The 19,672-nt window shown below is 43.4% G+C and overlaps 1 protein-coding gene across 3 annotated transcripts in view; it reads left to right on the top strand.

Annotated features, from left to right (window-relative positions):
- ARMC9 (armadillo repeat containing 9) overlaps window positions 1-19,672 on the top strand; it is a 294,287-nt gene that overhangs the window by 99,369 nt on the left and 175,246 nt on the right. For all 3 annotated transcript variants that reach the window (XM_068281283.1, XM_068281282.1, XM_068281281.1), the window contains exon 9: window positions 6,460-6,558. In XM_068281283.1, coding sequence (XP_068137384.1) covers window positions 6,460-6,558 — 99 coding nt within the window. The remainder of the gene's footprint in view (window positions 1-6,459; window positions 6,559-19,672) is intronic.

The raw sequence follows: 19,672 nt of genomic DNA, 5'->3' as shown, positions 1-19,672 counted from the left end.
AAACTGTTTTTAACCACTTTTAATGCGGCGGGGAACAGCGAAATTGTGACAGAGGGGAATAGGAGATGTCCCCTAACGCACTGGTATGTTTACTTTTGTGTGATTTTAACAATACAGATTCTCTTTAAAGGCTAAGTAGAAGATGCCAATGGAGAGAAAGAGGTTGAATAGGGTGTTTACCACAGGGACCAGGCCTACAGTGATGGGGTTGAGTGATGAGAGGGTAGAGCAGTGTTGGGCAAACTATGGCCCACAGGCCAGATTAAGCCCGCGTATGCTGTACATGTGGCCCACCAATAGGCGGCCGTATTCCTCTCCCTCCCTGCCGAATTGCGAGTGGGCAGCAAGTGGGGGGTAAAACGCACCAGTTCCGATTCCAGCGTCGTCTCCATGGCAACAGGGCGTCACATGACTTGACGTCAGGATGTTGGTAGAGTATTACACGCTGGCTGCCAGCATGTACGTCCTGACGGCGAGTCATGTGACTCCCTGTTGCAATGGAGACGATGCTGGAATCAGAGCTGGTGAGGTTAAGTTCCCTGCTTGCAGCCCACTTGCGACTCTGCAGGGAGGGAGGGAGGGGGGAAGAGGAGAGAAATTTAAGGAATGCGACCCACAGTCCACAGCATGCAGCCCAGGCCGCTAAGTTTGCCCAGCCCTGGGGTAGAGTACCTGATGTGGGGGGTAGGGAGGGGCAGAGGGAGGCATTTATAAGGAGAAGTCCTGTCTGATATCAACAATTTTGTTGTTGAAATAGTTGGCAAGGTCTTGAGCAGAGAGGGTGGTAGTGGGGGGGGGGAGGTGGAGTAGAGTGTAGAAGGAAGTTGAAAGTAGCAAAGAGGTGACAATGGTTGGTAGCTTAGGAGAAAATTATGGGTGGAGAAGTATTTTTGTTTGGCCGCAGAAAAGTAGTAGTTGTAGTTGAGAAAGTCCGAGAAACATCTTCAATTTGCGATTCGAAGCGCAAGCAGCAATTTAGAGGATACAGGTGTACATATTGAAGTCACCTAGGATGATTGTGTTGAGGTTGAAAGGAGAGTATATGTGGGAGCCAAGAGGCAATGTTTTCCAGGAAGAGAGTCATGGAGTTAGTAGTGGGACCAGGAGGGTGGTTCATGACCATAACTATTGTTGGAAGTGGATGAAAGAAGTCATGTGCACCTCAAAGGATGTGAATTAGAGAGAGGGGGAGTAAGGTGAGGACATCGAAAGTGCAGGAAGGGGAGATGAGAAGGCACACTCCACCCTCTGTTCTCCGGTCCATGCTGGGGGTGTAAGTGAGAGGTAGGCCCTCATGAGAGAGCAGGGCAGCAAAATCGGAGGAGATGACCAAGGTTTCATGAGGGCTACAACAGTGGAGGATTTGGACAGGAAAAGATCATGAATGGCCATAAGTTTATGAAAGAGGGAATCCGCACTCATGTAGTGGTACAAAAAACAAAAATCGGAGTGCCCAGACCCTTCTACCATTAAGTACCTTTTAGGCAGCCAGTCTAAAAGTCCAAAGTGTGTCGGCATCTCCTCCAAAAAAGATGTATCAAAGCTCTTAGTAAAACATAGCTCTTTATTTCGTTCCTTTAAAAATAGGTTTTAAAGGACAAGTAGGGCTGCTTTCCAGCGACGGCCCTGCTGTTTCAAGAAAATACCAGCCTTTCCTCAGGCTGAATCACAGAACGCCTTCTATACCTTTCCAAACCACAAAATAGACCAATGGCAGGGGCAGACACCACCCCACTCACAGGCGGACATGATGGGGAACTGCCTCTGTGGGCTGCTTTTCCATTGGTCAGTATTTGAAATAAAGAGCTATGTTTTACTAAGAGCTGTGATGCATCTTTTTTTGGAGGAGGAGCCACTTCTTGATTTTTGGCAATAAGTTTATTGCAGATATGGCATTCCAGAGGCTGTAGGAGAGCAGGAGGAAGTGTCGCTGGGTTATAAAGATCCCTGGCTCTACTAGTAAGATAGATTCTCTCCAAACCTTGGAAAGAAGATTGCGTCATGTCACCATCTTAGCAAGATCGAAAATGTTTAGCCACGTTAGAGGGGTTAAGACAGTTGTGATTAGTTTCTCCACAGTAGTGCTCTGAAATTCTGTCCCTAAGAGGTCTGATTGTACAACCCACATATTGTTTAAACCACAGATGATCAACTACACAATTTCCTTGGTATTACAGTTAGCGTATTGCCTGATGGGGAAAAATTTGCCATAGCTAAATGACACTGCCACGGCACCAGTAGAATGAACCCTGCAATATCTACAGGGTTTTAGTGTCACACCTAAATGAACCTCAGTATCTAATCTACGCAGAACCAGACTGATGGGCACAATCCTCATATAAACTTGGAGACAACACATCTCCCTGGGTAGGTGCCCGTTTTCTAACAAACCTGCAATTCGCCTCCACCAGTGGTGCTAAATCTGGGTCTGCATATAGAAAGGAAAGACGAGTCCTCAATATGTCCACTATAGATGAGAATTCCTCACTATAAGCAGTGGCGAAAGTAAGAAAACCTCCTCCCTGGTCATTCCCAGATGGTTTATAGGTCCACAATAGATATGTAATGCTGCACACCTTATGAGTAGATCGATGGGTGCTTGATCAGTGGTGGCGACTAGCAACCTATAAAAAGCATAAATCCAAATAGGTCAGAACAGAGTTTCAAAAATACCTATGTTTTTGTCCGGTGTGAGACAGTGTGGTGAGTATGTTCTATGGAATACACATGTGAGCAATAAGTTGAAGACTTGTTAGAATTCTTGTGTTTCCAGACTTCATCCAGAAGAGGGCATGCTGGTATAGCCTGTAAAAATATATTTACACTGACGATAAACAGAACATTGCTAAATGTTCTGGGTTTGCACATCTTACAGCATAAATAATACAGTATCATTTTCACAATCACTAAATTGTCATGCATAAAAATAAATTAGCTATTTTGTTTTGTTTCAAGTCAACCTCCAGACTAAAAATTGACTCAGCAGCGCTGGAAAGGCCTGGTGTTTCTTTAACTGTTTCACAGCATCAGAACTTTTTTCTCTTCTACAAGCCTCATTTTTAGCTGCACAAAAAAAAACTACCCGGGCATTTTTCCCCTAATGCTGTGCAAAGCATAATGGGATTCTGATGTTGTTGTTCTCGTTCTGCTGTTTTGGTGTATTTTTTTTTTTTTACATTTTGAATTTGACATTTGAAGCCTAGCACGTGCAGCTAGGAGGGGTGATCAGGACACAGGGCAGTTGGAACGGTGTCTACTGCTCCCTGTCACCTCCTTTCAACCAAAAAGATGGCTGCCCCCATGTCAAAGGTGGCAGCCCCCATGAATCACAAACATTTGCCTGTTCTTTTAAAATGGGGTGGGTAAGAGATTATATTACCTATCTATTCTAATTAACATAACTAATGTAACTTAATAACAGTATGTTTGTTTAGGCTGAAGTTCCCCTTTCAGGTTAATTAACAATAGAGTTTATGTGGAATGGCCTAAAGGACTTTGAACATGAGCACTTATTTTTTTCTTTTGTTTTTAGAACAATGTATTTACATGCCATAATTTCAGTCACAAATTAATTGTCCATTACAATCATGTTATTTGAAAGCTTTAACAGGCTTTATTAAACCTCAAAGAGAATCTGTACTGTCCGATTTGTACAATAAAAAAACATACCAGTCGAATCACTGTGACCTCCTGGATTCCTCTTTGCCATTTCCGCCACTCCCTGCCGTGATCCTGGCTTTCAATCACCAGTTTTAGGCAGTGTTTACAATAAAAAAAAATGGCAGCTAACCAGGAAGTGATGTTGGTGTGTGTGTATGTGTGTGTGTATATATATATATATATATATATATATATATATATATATATATATATATATATACACATGTTACAGTATACTACAGGTTTTTATTACATAGTGCGCTCCAGTCATGGATTCTCAGTTTCTCGGCGTGGTAAGCTCCCTCCCCCTCAGACAAGCTGAAATTTAGAGCAGAGAGCTGTCTGTGACTAATACATAAAGCACACACACACAGCCTGCAGGGGCGTGGAGGGGGTGTGCATAACTTTTCCCTATCACAGCAGAGGCAGCACTTTCCTCCCCTGGTCGACAAAGCTTGACAAAGAAAATATTAGATATATTACAGTGCAACTAGAAAAGGCTGCAGTAAGCCAGACCACATTAGAACAGGTATAGGAACTTATAGGATAGAAGAAATAAGGCTGAACATTTTATTTTGTTACAGAGTCTCTTTAAAGGGAACCTGAGGTAAGAGCGATGTGGAGGCTACCATATTTACTTCCTTGTAAACAATGCCAGTTGCCTGTCAGTCCTGTTGATCTTCTGGCAAGTAGTGTCTGCGTCAAAACCCTGGAACAAGCATATGACTAATTCAGCAAAACCTGAGTCATCTGACTCAGAGTACCTGATCTGCTGCATGCTCGTTCAGGGTCTGTGGCTAAAAGTATTAGAGGCACAGGATCAGGAGGACTACAAGGCAACTGGTATTGTTTAAAAGGAAATAAATATGGCAGCTTCTATCACTTTCACTTCAGGTTTCCTTTAAGCAGCACTCCAAATTATCCATGTTATGCATATCAAGTACAAAAATCACTAAGAAGGCTTCGAGAAGGTTTGCATGGTGAATAAATACACATCTTCATATTAATCCTATACAATAAACCCCCTATGTCCCTGTGTCCTCTCCTGTCCCTGTGTCCGTGGTTTTGCGCTACTGCGCATGTGTGGCACACGGGCAGCCATTGGGACAGGAGGAGGATGGGGGCGAGCGTGGTGCGGGCGCGCTGACATGCGGCAGTGGGGGGGACAGGGGTTATGAGGGATGCCTAGAGCCCGTTATTGTAATGGGCTTAGGCCTACTAGTGTGTTATAAAATATAGTGACACTTTCAACACTAGAAACAAAGTACCATCTGTAACAGTGGTGTAACTACAGGGGAGCAGCCCCTGCAACCACAGAGGAGCCCAGAGCTGTAAGGGGGCCCCAACTACTACTTCACTCCCTCTGATAAAGGGGTCCATCCTTCAAATCAGCTGCTTTTTGTGTCTACTCTTGTTATGGGTGTGAAGATTATGATGTCCAGACTTGTTTTATAACCATTGTAGGATGGGCCCCCAGGCTGTGAGGGCCACCAAGGGGAGGCAAGGGAAAGGTTGTGAACATTGGGGGGGGCCCGATCGGCAAGGCTTTGGCTGTAAGACTTGGTTTACTCAGTTGTTCATGAGGGGCATTTTGCTGCACTCCTAAATGCCACTATGCAAGTATATGGGGTCATATACTTATCGAAGAAGATGTGGGCTTCTGGATAGCGGTAACCATCTACAACTGCAGGTATATGTGTATGGGCAGCATAAGTTACTACTACAGTCTACAAATTAAAGGCCCAGTCCAAGCATGATATTACTGGTAAATAAAACCCTGATCCTAAATATTTTAACCACCTTACGACCGCCTAACCCTGATCGGTGGCCACAAGGTGGTTCCACCAGGACTGCGTAATGCCGATTGGCGTCAAGTCCTGGGGGAGGAGATTGCAGGGAATTGTGCACGCTGATGCACGCGCATCCCCGCTGAGTGACGGAGCAGAGCTCCGTGAGCAGCCTGCCAAGCCGCGACTTGAAGGCTGTTAACTGTAGAAAAAAACCCCGGTATGTTTGCCTTTGTACAGCGCTGTGATCTAGCGCAGTGCTGTACAGGGGACACTTAGCTGTCCCTCCGATCGGCTTCCTACGAAATACCTCTCATAGGCTGATGCCTGTGAGAGGAGGGGAGATCATCCGACCACCGCCTAGGGCCAATTTAGGGGGGGAAACGGGGAGGATGGTTGACTATCGTTATATTTATTTAAAAAGGGCTCTTTTTTTAAAAAAATAAATAAAAAACAAAACAAAATTAAACATCACAGCAGCAATCAGAGCCCACCAACAGAAAACTCTGTTGGTGGACAGAAAGGAGGGGGGGGGGGAAGAGATTCCTTTGGGTGCCAAGTTGTATGGCTTTGCAGCGAACTGGTAAAGCTGCAGAGCACTGTATTGTAAAAAAATCACCTGGTCACTAGGGGGTGTAAGCCTGTGGTCCTTAAGTCGTTAAAGTAGACACTGGTTACAGTTTAAAACATATATTATTTTATGTCTAAAGCAGGAATTATATTAAATAGCTGATCTTTGTTAAAAAGAAAAAAAAAAACCATACCCAATCATCCAAAAATGTGCAAGGTGCCTAAAATGTAAATATATTATGATTGTTCATATACATGTACTTTGATTTTGTACTTAGATTTTTAATCTGTGTTTACCAAGTCAGCCCATATTCAGTTTTATCAAAATTACAAAAAAAAAGTAAAAAATTGCATGAAAAATGTGTGACATGGTGTGATTTTGTGAATACTGAGCTGCCTTAGGTTTCTGCTTCACAAATAGATTGTACTATCTATATTTCAGATAACTCCAGAGTACCTGCAGAGCGTGTGTACGCGACTCTTCAATAGTCAGATGAGACAAAGTGTGGCACAGAGCATTGACTTTACCCGGCCGGGCACTGTAAGTACAAAATTAGGAAATTAATAATATTATCTTATCCTAAGGAATGAGATAGCTCATGGTGACTCAGAACCACTAGGAAAGTATAGAGGACTATACTTTCATAGTGGTTCTGGGTCACTATGAGCTACCTGGGTATTCTGTAGTACTGGTCTAAGCCCTATGCCTTATAAATCCATGCCATGCACTGATAAAGACCAGAAAGTACATAAAGGCCTGTATGCGTGTTGTATTGAAGTGGCTCTGTAAAATGTATTAGCTATAGGCTCACTATACACCTGCGGTTCTGAATGTGCAGCCTTAATTTCAGGGACATAAAGAGATTTCAGGAGTGATGCATCATGGGAAACCATAGTTGCTCATTTAAAGCACCATAGGTGAATCATTGCAAATGCTTTCTTCTTTAACAAGGCAAAATTAGATTTAGCATTAACTTATCCTTTTACACCTTTATTTCCACGTTTCACTTAATGACGCAGGTGCATGGAATGTGTGAACAAACCATAGTCCATGGTAAATACACTGTTTTGCTACAAAACTACCAAAAGCGATAGCCTTTAGCCTTTTGTAACAGTTGCTGAATTCTTGAGAAGCTTATGTAGTTCACTTCTATTCATGTATATTTGCCTTCTGCTTTTAGCTAGTCATGTTCACAGTTTCATAATTCACATAGGTGAAATACTTAATACGTAAGCGCACTCACAAATACGTCACATCTAGCTTGTTGGCTCTTTGTTTATACTTGGCCCTCAAGGTGGGAAACGGGTCATCTCAGGCTTAATTTAAAATTCCACGTCATATATACCAAAACATCAGCAAAAGAAGTGCCATGGAAATAAGCCAGCAGGCATTTAAAAAAAAAATATGCTGACACATAGCAAATGTCTTATTCTGTTTTTAATATTTCTATTTACTTATTACAGCACATCTCATACTCATTCTGGTCAAAAGCTGCCTACCGGTGGTAGATTTGTGTTGCCCAAAATGATCTTTTTTGATTTGCCAACAGACCTGCGTCTTTCTGGCAGCCTCTGAAAGAATGTGTGCTAGCAGTTGTTAAGATGGTGGGAGGAAAAGGGGCTGAGCAGTGGCGTAGCTAAGAATCTATGGGCCCCGATGCAAGTTCTACATGGGTCCCCCCAAGCACTCTATACATAACAATTGATACGGCACACCAAAACCTGCCAAGGACAACCACAGTGTAAGAAGGGGATGGAGAACAGTTTGTTAATGATTTCTACTATTCAAAGTATCTATAGAAGTGATTATAACCAGCATAGGACCAATAGAGTGCTAATACTGTGATAGAGGGTGGACCTTTTGGGGTCCCTTTGGCCCAAGGGCCCCGATGTGGTCGCTACCTCTTCACCCCCTATTGCTACACCACTGGGGCTGAGGTTGGGGGCACCTGTACGGACAGTAGACTTGTCACTTTTAACAATCAAATGGTCATGTCAGGTAAAGATATACAGTACATATACAGTATAATATATATATATATATATATATATACAGTGGGTTGCAAAAGTATTCGGCCCCCTTGAAGTTTTCCACATTTTGTCATATTACTGCCACAAACATGGATCAATTTTATTGGAATTCCACATGAAAGACCAACACAAAGTGGTATACACGTGAGAAGTGGAATGAAAATCGTACATGATTCCAAACATTTTTTACAAATAAATAACTGCAAAGTGGGGTGTGCATAATTATTCGGCCCCCTTTGATCTGAGTGCAGTCAGTTGCCTATAGACATTGCCTGATGAGTGCTAATGACTAAATAGAGTGCACCTGTGTGTAATCAAACGACAGTACAAATACAGCTGCTCTGTGATGGCCTCAGAGGTTGTCTAAGAAAATATTGGGAGCAACAACGCCATGAAGTCCAAAGAACACACCAGACAAGTCAGGGATAAAGTTATTGAGAAATTTAAAGCAGGCTTAGGCTACAAAAAGGTTTCCAAAGCCTTGAACATCCCACGGAGTACTGTTTAAGCGATCATTCAGAAATGGAAGGAGTATGGCACAACTGTAAACCTACCAAGACAAGGCCGTCCACCTAAACTTACATGCTAAACAAGGAGAGCGCTAATCAGAAATGCAGTCTAGAGGCCCATGGTGACTCTGGACGAGCTGCAGAGATCTACAGCTCAGGTGGGAGACTCTGTCCATAGGACAACTATTAGTCATGCACTGTACAAAGTTGGCCTTTATGGAAGAGTGGCAAGAAGAAAGCCATTGTTAACAGAAAGCATAAGAAGTCCCGTTTGCAGTTTGCCACAAGCCATGTGGGGGACACAGCAACGATGTGGAAGAAGGTGCTCTGGTCAGATGAATCAGAATCAGAATCAGAATGATGAGACCAAAATGGAACTTTTTGGCCAAAATGCAAAACGCTATGTGTGGCGGAAAACTAACACTGTACATCACTCTGAACACACCATCTCCACTGTCAAATATGGTGGTGGCAGCCTCATGCTCTGGGGGTGCTTCTCTTCAGCAGGGCAGGGAAGCTGGTCAGAGTTGATGGGAAGATGGATGGAGCCAAATACAGGGCAAAGTTGGAAGAAAACCTCTTGGAGACTGCAAAAGACTTGAGACTGGGGAGGAGGTTCACCTTCCAGCAGGACAATGACCCTAAACATTAAGCCAGGGCAACAATGGAATGGTTCAAAACAAAACATATCTGTGTTAAAATTGCCCAGTCAAAGTCCAGCTCTAAATCCAATCGAGAATCTGCGGCAAAGAAGAATGGGCAAGGATTTCAGTCTCTAGATGTGCAAAGCTGGTAGAGACATACCCTAAAAGACTGGCAGCTGTAATTGCAGCAAAAGGTGGTTCTACAAAGTATTGACTCAGGGGGCCGAATAATTACGCACACCCCACTTTGCAGTTATTTATTTGTACAAAATTTTTGGAATGATGTATGATTTTCGATCCACTTCTCACATGTACACCACTTTGTATTGCTCTTTCACGTGGAATTCCAATAAAATTGATGCATGTTTGTGGCAAGTAATGTGACAAAATGTGGAAAACTTCAAGGGGCTGAATACTTTTGCAACCCACTGTGTGTGCGTGCGTGCGTGCGTGCGTGTGTGTATATGTATATGCGTGTATGTATGTGTGTGTATGTATATGCATATATGTGTGTGTGTGTATGCATGTATATATGTGTGTATGTATATGCATATATATATATATATATATATATATATATATATATATATATATATATATATATATATATATATATATATATATATATATATATATATATATATATATATATATATATATATGTGTGTGTGTATTATTATACATATTATATGTGTATATTATAAGTCTACACACACATATACCAGGCTCACCTTAATAAAATGGAAACAAAAGTGCTTGTTTTCAACAAAACTGAATTGTTTTCCCTCCCAGATTTCTGGAAGGAAAATGTGACGCAACCCACAGAAATGGGATTTTTTGCTCTTCTTACCTGGCTATTCTGCTTACTGATACTCCAAAGCAACAAAATAAAGTTGATTCGATATTAAATAGTGGAATCTGATAAGAATCCCAGTCTTTTTTCTCTCTTCTACAACGTTGGTGGGTGGAGTGCAACAGTCCTTGGCCCATATTCCATTCGCTTTTACTCTTAAACTTAAAACTTAAAGAGAATCTGTATTGTTAAAATTGCACAAAAGTAAACATACCAGTGTGTTAGGGGACATCTCCTATTAACCTCTGTCACAATTTCGCCGCTCCTCGCCGCATTAAAAGTGGTTAAAAACAGTTTTAAAAAGTTTGTTTATAAACAAACAAAATGGCCACCAAAAGAGGAAGTAGGTTGATGTACAGTATGTCCACACATAGAAAATACATCCATACACAATCAGGCTGTATACAGCCTTCCTTTTGAATCTCAAGAGATCATTTGTGTGTTTCTTTCCCCCTGCAGCTATCTTCCACTGAAGTGTCAGGCTGTTTCTTCTTGCAGAGTGCAGACAGCTGTGCCTGTATGTAATTCCTCAGTATGTGAAAGCCCAGCCAGCTCAGAGGAGGATTTATCCAGCTTGTAAAAGATAAGAGAGAAGAGAGAAGCTGCCCTTATCTAAATAATACACAGGCAGTGTGTAGAGAGGGGCCTGGAGGGGGGAGTGCATCACAGAACCACAACACTGAAGAACTTGGCAGCCTTCCAGACACAGGCTGACAAGTCTGACAAGAGAGAGATAAGTTGATTTATTAAAGAGATGGTTATAGTAGAATGTGCTGCAGTAAGCCAGAACACATTAGAATAGCTTTTGGAACTTGAAGGGTGATAAAAAACAGGATGCAATTTTTGTTACGGAGTCTCTTTAAAGTCAAACGTGTTAAAAGTAGTAGGAAAAGTACACTCAAAATCATTTTATGCATTTTCTTGCTGATTGGGGGTTTAAAAAGCATTTTATTGACAAGCTGTAAAAATATCAACTTGGAGAAAACTAAGGGGAAAAAGTGAATTGCATATGGGCCCATGTCTTTGTTGTCTCACTCTGATACCTGAAGGCAGGGGTCGAGTGGGGGGTGGACGGCGTCCACTTACTATTTCCTGAGGGTGGACGCCGTCCACGCTGGCATGTGTGGAGGGAGCAGCGCAGTGGAAGGAGAGCTGTGAGCAGCGGTGGAGAAGGGGGCCATCTCCCCCCCCCCCCTTCTCTCACCTCGGGGCTCTCCTTCCCTCGCTCTCCCCTCCACAAGTAATGTGCGGGCAGCCGGTGGGACTTACCTCTCCTCCTTCCGGCGCCGGATCTGCGTGCCACTGCTCTGGTCTGAACCAGACCAGACTTGCGTCATGCAGATCCGGTGTTCCGACGATGAGGAGAGGTAAGTCCTGCCCGCTGCCGGCTGCCCGCACATTACTTGTGGAGGGGAGAGCGAGGGAAGGAGAGCCCCGAGGTGAGAGAAGGGGGGGGAGACGGCCCCCTTCTCCACCACTGCCCACAGCTCTTCGTCTTCTCTGCGCTGCTCCCCTCCTGCTGGGGGGACGCCTGGCTACCTATTCTGGCACATATACCCCCTGACTACATATACTGGGCACATATACCCCCTGGCTACATATACTGGGCACATATACCCCCTGGCTACATATACTGGGCACATATACCCCCTGGCTACATATACTGGGCACATATACCCCCTGGCTACATATACTGGGCACATATACCCCCTGGCTACATATACTGGGCACATATACCCCCTGACTACATATACTGGGCACATATACCCCTGGCTACATATACTGGGCACATATACCCCTGGCTACATATACTGGGCACGTATACCCCTGCCTACATATACTGGGCACATATACCCATGGCTACATATACTGGGGACACATACCCCATGGCTACATATACTGGGGACATCTACCCTTGGCTACATATACTAGGCACATATACCCCTGGCTACATATACTGGGACATATACCCCTGACTACATATACTGGGCACGTATATCCCTGGCTACATATACTAGGCACATATACCTCTGGCTACATATACTGGGGACTACTATACTCATGGCTACTTATACTGGGGACACCTATAGACCTGGCTACCTATGCTGGGGGTACCTATTTTGGGGGAACTGCTGTCAGATTATCTGCATTTTTGTGGAACCACTGTTATGTATTTTGGGGAACTGGCTGCCAGATTATGTGTATGTTAGGGGAACGGCTGCTGCCAGATTACGTATATTTTGGGGAACAGCTGCCAGATTATGTGTATGTTACGGGAACGGCTGCTGCCAGATTATGCGTATTTTGGGGAAATGCTGCCAGATTGTGTATGTTTGGGGGACCACTGCTGCCAGATTATATGTATTTTGGGTGTTCCGCTGCCAGGTTTCGCATATTTTGGGGAACTGCTTCCAAATTGTGTATGTTGGGGGAACTGCTGCTGCCACATTATCTATTTTGGGGGAACCACTGCCATATTATCTGTATTTACCAGATTATGTGTCTTTTTGGTGAAATGCTGTCAGATTACATCTATTTTGGGGGGATACACTACGGCAGAGCTCAAACTTCCCCGGCAGACCTTTTCCTTTTACATCACTGCTAAGGTCATGTATATTTGGCCCCACCCATAACCACACACACAGTATGCTTGATCACGCCCATTTTTGGGCGCGCCGCGCATGGGTTTTCTGGGTGAGTCCACTCACTTCTTTTCCCAGGACTAGACCCCTGCCTGAAGGGGTAGTTTTTGTGGTGACCCAGCAATATAGGCACATGTACCCATATGGATTTTCACCACTTCACAAATCTACTGATATTGTATGAGGGTCCTCCAGAAAGTAACAGCCTTTTGGTGTATCTGCCATGCAGTGTATTCCTTCTGTGTTATTTAACTTGCATCTGTCAGCATTAGATGCAGTGCTCAAATAAAGCGCTCCATACCATTGTTTACTGTTTTTCGCATAAATACTGCACTCAATCTTCTCCATTTTCATCATCTTGTTTTAGTCCTAGAAGTATCTCCTCAAATGCTTTTCATTAGCTGAATTGTTGCAGCCATGTACAAGCAAGTCACAGATAAGTGGTAATTCCCTCAGTCACCAGACCGCAGCTTACACAGGAAGCATAAGTCACACCAGCTGGTGCATTTGAGGTAATCCACACAGGCCCAGAGTAGTATGCTGATAGCGAGCAGGCTACAAGTGGCTGCCAGCCTGCCCACTGTCCACTGCTCATGGGTCTAGGACTGATGTATGACGCATGTGCCCACCCGCTTTCCACTATAGCCAGATACAGAATACGGAAGGGGCCAGAAAACAAGTTTACTATAACAGAAGTTCTATTATATCAATCTTTACTATACTATGCATTTCTCCCATAAAGTTCTAATGGGACGTGGCTGTGACCTGAACACTTAGTTTACTATACCAGAATGTCTACAATAACAGAGTTTATTATAAAAAGATTATACTGTAGAAGCAGTAACAACAAGACATGGCAACTGTTGTCTTCCTTTTGGGTACTGTAATCAATTTCAGCAACAATGATGCCCCATAACAATCCTTTGATAGCTGTTTGTTTATTGGCACACTTAAAAATAGATTTCTAATATTGCACTGCAATTTATGTGATGCAAATCAAAGGACAGCTATAATGCAACTAAGAGTTCAATTCTCTTGATGGCAATAGAATCTTTTAGTTGCCATGATCCTAAATTATTTTCATGGCAAACATCCAAAATAGCACCAGTAAAAATTAATTATTAGACTAAAGCAGTAGCTGTTCCATCCTGTTCAAATTCCGAATAAATTTGTAAACTGGCAATAGGAAATGGATGGCACATGTGACTCCCACCCCAAATAACCCCAAGGCTGCATGTGACCTCCTCAGGCTGATTAATTGTGTTAGCTGGCATAAGCCAGAAAACACAAGCACAAAATCCTGGGTCTGTTAAAAAGAAAACCTCTGTCTTTAATTATCAGTAGACAGGGTTAGTTCTGCACATTTGCATTTATTTTTTTGCAGGCCAGCTGGGGGTGACACAGAATTTTGTTCTCTTGTTTCCTGGCTTTTTTTCTAATTGTATAGCTATGTCCAGATAATCCCAGTGTTCTGTATTGCCTGTTAGCTGGCATGGTGGAATTGGAAGTGGCTCTCAATTAGAAATTATGGGAAGTAGTATCAGCTGAAGTGGGGGGGGGGGGGCTTCCAAACACCAGGCCTGTAGTAAATTATTGCTGTTCAGTGGGCTAGACATTCACAAACTCATTCATTTCCAAGTGCAAGATGGACCTAAAAAGATCATGGACAGTATATCAAAAATGCATACCCAGATAGTGTGGAAGCATTATGCTTATACCATACTCTACTACTACTAATTCATACTACTACACTAGCAGAGATTGGTTGCACTGAACTTGTACAGCACATTAATGAAGGATGTGACAACAAATCCTATTATAGCAGAGAGGTTAAAAAAAAAAGGGTTAATTCTCAGTATGACTCTTTTAGTTAATGAATATCACAAGATCTTGCATTTCCTTTGGATAAAATGGTAGAACAAAGACTATGCTTTGTGTTGCAACCCACTGTGGAAATGCAGTTAAATCACATTATAGATGTGACACAAGCAATTCTATACCAGTTCAGGTTTTTGTCGTCTCCCCCCCTTTTTTTTTATTCATCTTAGCAATTTTTTTTCATGTTATGTGCTTTTTTAATTATCCACAACAATTTAAGATATAGTTATACTTTACATTGCACTTATTGCACACTTAAAGCACACTTGAACAGGATTCAAAAGTGAGGATGTTCACTTACCTAGGGCTTCTTCCAGCCCCCCATAGTTCATCAGGTCCTTCGGTGCCCTCTGGATCACCTCCATTGCACTGCTGACAGCTCTGTAAGATCTGTGGCTGAAACACCTACTGCACATGCACGGTCCCATCGGTGTACCCTTCTCGATTGCCTGTGCATGCACGGTTCCTAAGAACAATCATCACCACATGCACTGTACCATCATGGGGCACGTTAAGGGCCCAATTACAAGAGATGCATGCCGGCACTTGTGTTGATGCGCGTATACATCCAAAGCCCTCTAGCTGTGCACGTTAGCCTCGGAAGAAGCTAGGCATCACCTTCAGGTTTAACACCTGAAGAAGAATGTAATATTCGTAACATGTAGTGTACCTGTTCCTGAATACAGCAAAATTGTTGCAGCCAGTGGTGTGCCATCTCTTATTACTACTAGGAAGCTAGGCATCACCCTGCGAAATGGTGTATGGCCCTGCCCCCACTGGCACCCACTGACACTTCCCCTGCACCCAGAACCACTTCCAGATGGATAAGTACACCCTGCTTGCATATTTTGTGCACTGAACGTGTTTTTAATGTGAATGTGTCCTCTTTGCCGTACCAAAGTATTAATCTCCATGCCTTATTATTTCCTGTGTACTGCTCGCTCTTGTCCCCACTTATCAGGACCCTCCTTAAAGTGTACCAGAGATGGTGAAAAGGAAACCCGGGGCTTCCTCTAGCCCCATAAGCACGTGAGTCCCTCACCGTCCTCCCACAGACGTTCAGCCGCACTCAGGCCCGCCATCAGGGGGGTACAAGCGTGACTGCCGTCACGGGCCCGGGGCGGGCCTAGGGCCCGCAGCCTCGGGCCCCCCCCCCCAGGCATTAACCTCCTGAGAGGTCTTTTCCCACCTCCCCTCCCCCAGCGGCCGCCGCTGTTATTACCTTAGCAGCGGCCGCTTTCCCCTCTCCGACGCGTACTTTCCAGCAGCATCTCCCGGCTGCTCTGTGTGAGGCGGCAGGAAGCATGGCTCGGTTCCCATAGTAACGGCGATACAGATCGCCGTTACAGGAAGCCGCTGCCATGCTTCCTGCCGCCTCACACAGAGCAGCCGGGAGATGCTGCTGGAAAGTACGCGCCGGAGAGGGGAGAGCGCCGCTGTTAAGGTAACAACAGCGGCGGGGACGAGCACCACCTACCCATACTGGGGCACTATACTGACTATACTGGGGCACTATACTGACTATATTGGGGCACTATACTGGCTATACTGGGGCACTATACTTGCGCGCTATACTGGGGCACTGTACTGGCTATACTGGGGCACTGTACTGGCTATACTGGGGCACTATACTGACTATACTGGGGCACTTTACTGGGGCACTATACTGGCTATACTGGGGCACTATACTGGGGTACTGTGCTGGCTATACTGGGCACTGTACTGGCTATACTGGGGCACTATACTAGCTATACTGGGGCACTATACTGGCGCGCTATACTGGCTATACTGGGGCACTGTACTGGCGCGCTATACTGACTATACTGGGGCACTATACTAGCGCGCTCTACTGACTATACTGGGGCACTATACTGGCTATACTGGGGCACTGTACTGGCTATACTGGGGCACTATACTAGCTATACTCTGGGGCACTATACTGGGGCACTATACTGGCTATACTGGGGCACTACTGGGACACTATACTGGCTATACTGGGGCACTATACTAGCTATACTGGGGCGCTATACTGGCGCGCTATACTGGGGCACTATACTGGGGCACTATACTGGCTATACTGGGGCACTATACTAGCTATACTGGGGCACTATACTGGCTATACTGGGGCACTATACTGGCTATACTGGGGCACTATACTGGCTATACTGGGGCACTATACTGGCTACACTGGGGCACTATACTAGCTATACTGGGGCACTATACTGGCGCGCTATACTGGGGCACTGTACTGGCTATACTGGGGCACTATACTGGCTATACTGGGGCACTGTACTGGCTATACTGGGGCACTGTACTGGGCGTGCACAGCAGTCTGTAGGGGGGCCCAGGCTTGATGTTGTGTGAGGGGCCCCAAAATTTCTGATGGCGGCCCTGGCCGCACTCAGCACCGGTAACTGGCTCAAACACACCAGTTGGGCTCTTTCGCGCATGCACAGACCTCCTTCGCATGCACAGAAGACCCCGACTGATGCAACTTTGCCACCGGGGCTGTTTGCGGCTGAACGGCAGATGACCCCGACTGTGCAGGCGAATGCTCGCAATCAGCCCCGGTAACTGGCGACCCGGGTAAGCCCCGGGTAAGTATCAAATGTTTCGTTTTTACCATCTCTGGTTTCCGTTAACATCAGGGCCACACTCCTCTTGTGACTTTAGTGTGGCTGTGCTTCACCCACGCAACTGGCTATGGGGGACTGGAGGATACTGTGGGAAGCCGCTGCTGGATCCAGAAGCTTCCCTGTTATTAGGTAAGTATTTCCTTTTTGACCCGAGCTTTGACTTGGGTACACTTTAATATAATGCTTTGGTAGTATTTTCAGTGTATAAATATCCGTAAGTAGAAGTGCAGAAAAGCTCTAAATACATCCTGAAAACCAGTAAAAAGCATTAGACATAGTAGTCATATAATGCAATATACTGACAAAGAACAGGCCAATACTGAAACTTTTGCCATCATGGACAAAGAATGTATCCATTTATATCAGGCATAAATTGGAGATGGTAGTAGTCCTGTAGTTGTAATTATCTTATTTACAGGGATTACATTACCAATTATAATTAAGAGGTAATAAAATGTATTTATAGTAACACATTCAGTCTACTTCCTCTCTTTGCAATGATTCTGGGAAGTTTTGAGCTGCTGAAGAGTTAATTACTGTTAATTCGAATATCCCTCCTCAGTTGTTTTGTGATGACTATATGTAAGTAGGAAAAACAAGATTTTATAAAAATGATACACTTTAATGGCTAACTGCAAAAAGTAATGCAGGTTTTCATGGCGCTAGTCCCTTACTTTGGGCCTATTTTCAGATGTAAACTGAAGCGTCATAGTGATGTATATACAGATTAGATTGAGCCCCTCGTGTGTGTGTGTGTGTGTGTAAAATATATATATATATATATATATATATATATATATATATATATTTTTTTTTTTATATATATATATATTTTTATATATATATATATATATATATATATATACATACAGTGGTGTGAAAAACTATTTGCCCCCTTCCTGATTTCTTGTTCTTTTGCATGTTTGTCACACTTAAATGTTTCTGCTCATCAAAAACCGTTAACTATTAGTCAAAGATAACATAATTGAACACAAAATGCAGTTTTAAATGATGGTTTTTATTATTTAGTAAGAAAAAAAAACCTCAAAATCTACATGGCCCTGTGTGAAAAAGTGATTGCCCCCCTTGTTAAAAAATAACGTAACGGTGGTTTATCACACCTGAGTTCAATTTCTGTAGTCACCCCCAGGCCTGATTACTGCCACACCTGTTTCAATCAAGAAATCACTTAAATAGGAGCTATCTGACACAGAGAAGTAGACCAAAAGCACCTCAAAAGCTAGACATCATGCCAAGATCCAAAGAAATTCAGGAACAAATGACAACAAAAGTACTGTAATTGAGATCTATCAGTCTGGTAAAGGTTATAAAGCCATTTCTAAAGCTTTGGGACTCCAGTCAACCACAGTGAGAGCCATTATCCACAAATGGCAAAAACATGGAACAGTGATGAAACTTCCCAGGAGTGGCCGGCCGACCAATATTACCCCAAGAGCGCAGAGAAAACTCATCCGAGAGGCCACAAAACACCCAAGGACAACATCTAAAGATCTGCAGGCCTTACTTGCCTCAATTAAGGTCAGTGTTCACGACTCCACCATAAGAAAGAGACTGGGCAAAAACGGCCTGCATGGCAGATATCCAAGGCGCAAACCACTTTTAAGCAAAAAGAACATTAAGGCTCGTCTCAATTTTGCTAAAAAACATCTCAATGATTGCCAAGACTTTTGGGAAAATACCTTGTGGACCGACGAGACAAAAGTTGAACTTTTGGAAGGTGCGTGTCCCGTTACATCTGCCGTAGAAGTAACACAGCATTTCAGCAAAAGAACATCATACCAACAGTAAAATATGGTGGTGGTAGTGTGATGGTCTGGGGTTGTTTTGCTGCTTCAAGACCTGGAAGGCTTGCTGTGATAGAGGGAACTATGAATTCTACTGTCTACCAAAAAATCCTGAAGGAGAATGTCCTGACCTGAATCCTATTGAGATGTTGTGGCATGACCTTAAAAAGGCGGTTCATGCTAGAAAACCCTCAAATAAAGCTGAATTACAACAATTCTGCAAAGATGAGTGGGCCAAAATTCCTCCAGAGCGCTGTAAAAGACTAGTTGCAAGTTATCGCAAACGCTTGATTGCAGTTATTGCTGCAAAGGGTGGCCCAACCAGTTATTAGGTTCAGGGGGCAATTTCTTTTTCACACAGGGCCATGTAGGTTTTGAGGGTTTTTTTCTTACTAAATAATACAAACCATCATTTAAAACTGCATTTTGTGTTCAATTATGTTATCTTTGACTAATAGTTAACGGTTTTTGATGAGCAGAAACATTTAAGTGTGACAAACATGCAAAAGAATAAGAAATCAGGAAGGGGGCAAATAGTTTTTCACACCACTATATATATATATATATATATATATATATATATATATATATATATATATATATATATATATATATATATATATATATATAATATTTAAATATATATTTATATTTATA

This window comes from Hyperolius riggenbachi, chromosome 4, assembly GCF_040937935.1.
Source record: "Hyperolius riggenbachi isolate aHypRig1 chromosome 4, aHypRig1.pri, whole genome shotgun sequence".
NCBI lineage: Eukaryota > Metazoa > Chordata > Amphibia > Anura > Hyperoliidae > Hyperolius > Hyperolius riggenbachi.
Note: the sequence above shows the minus strand (reverse complement) of the source record. Positions and strands in the feature narration are given on the sequence as shown.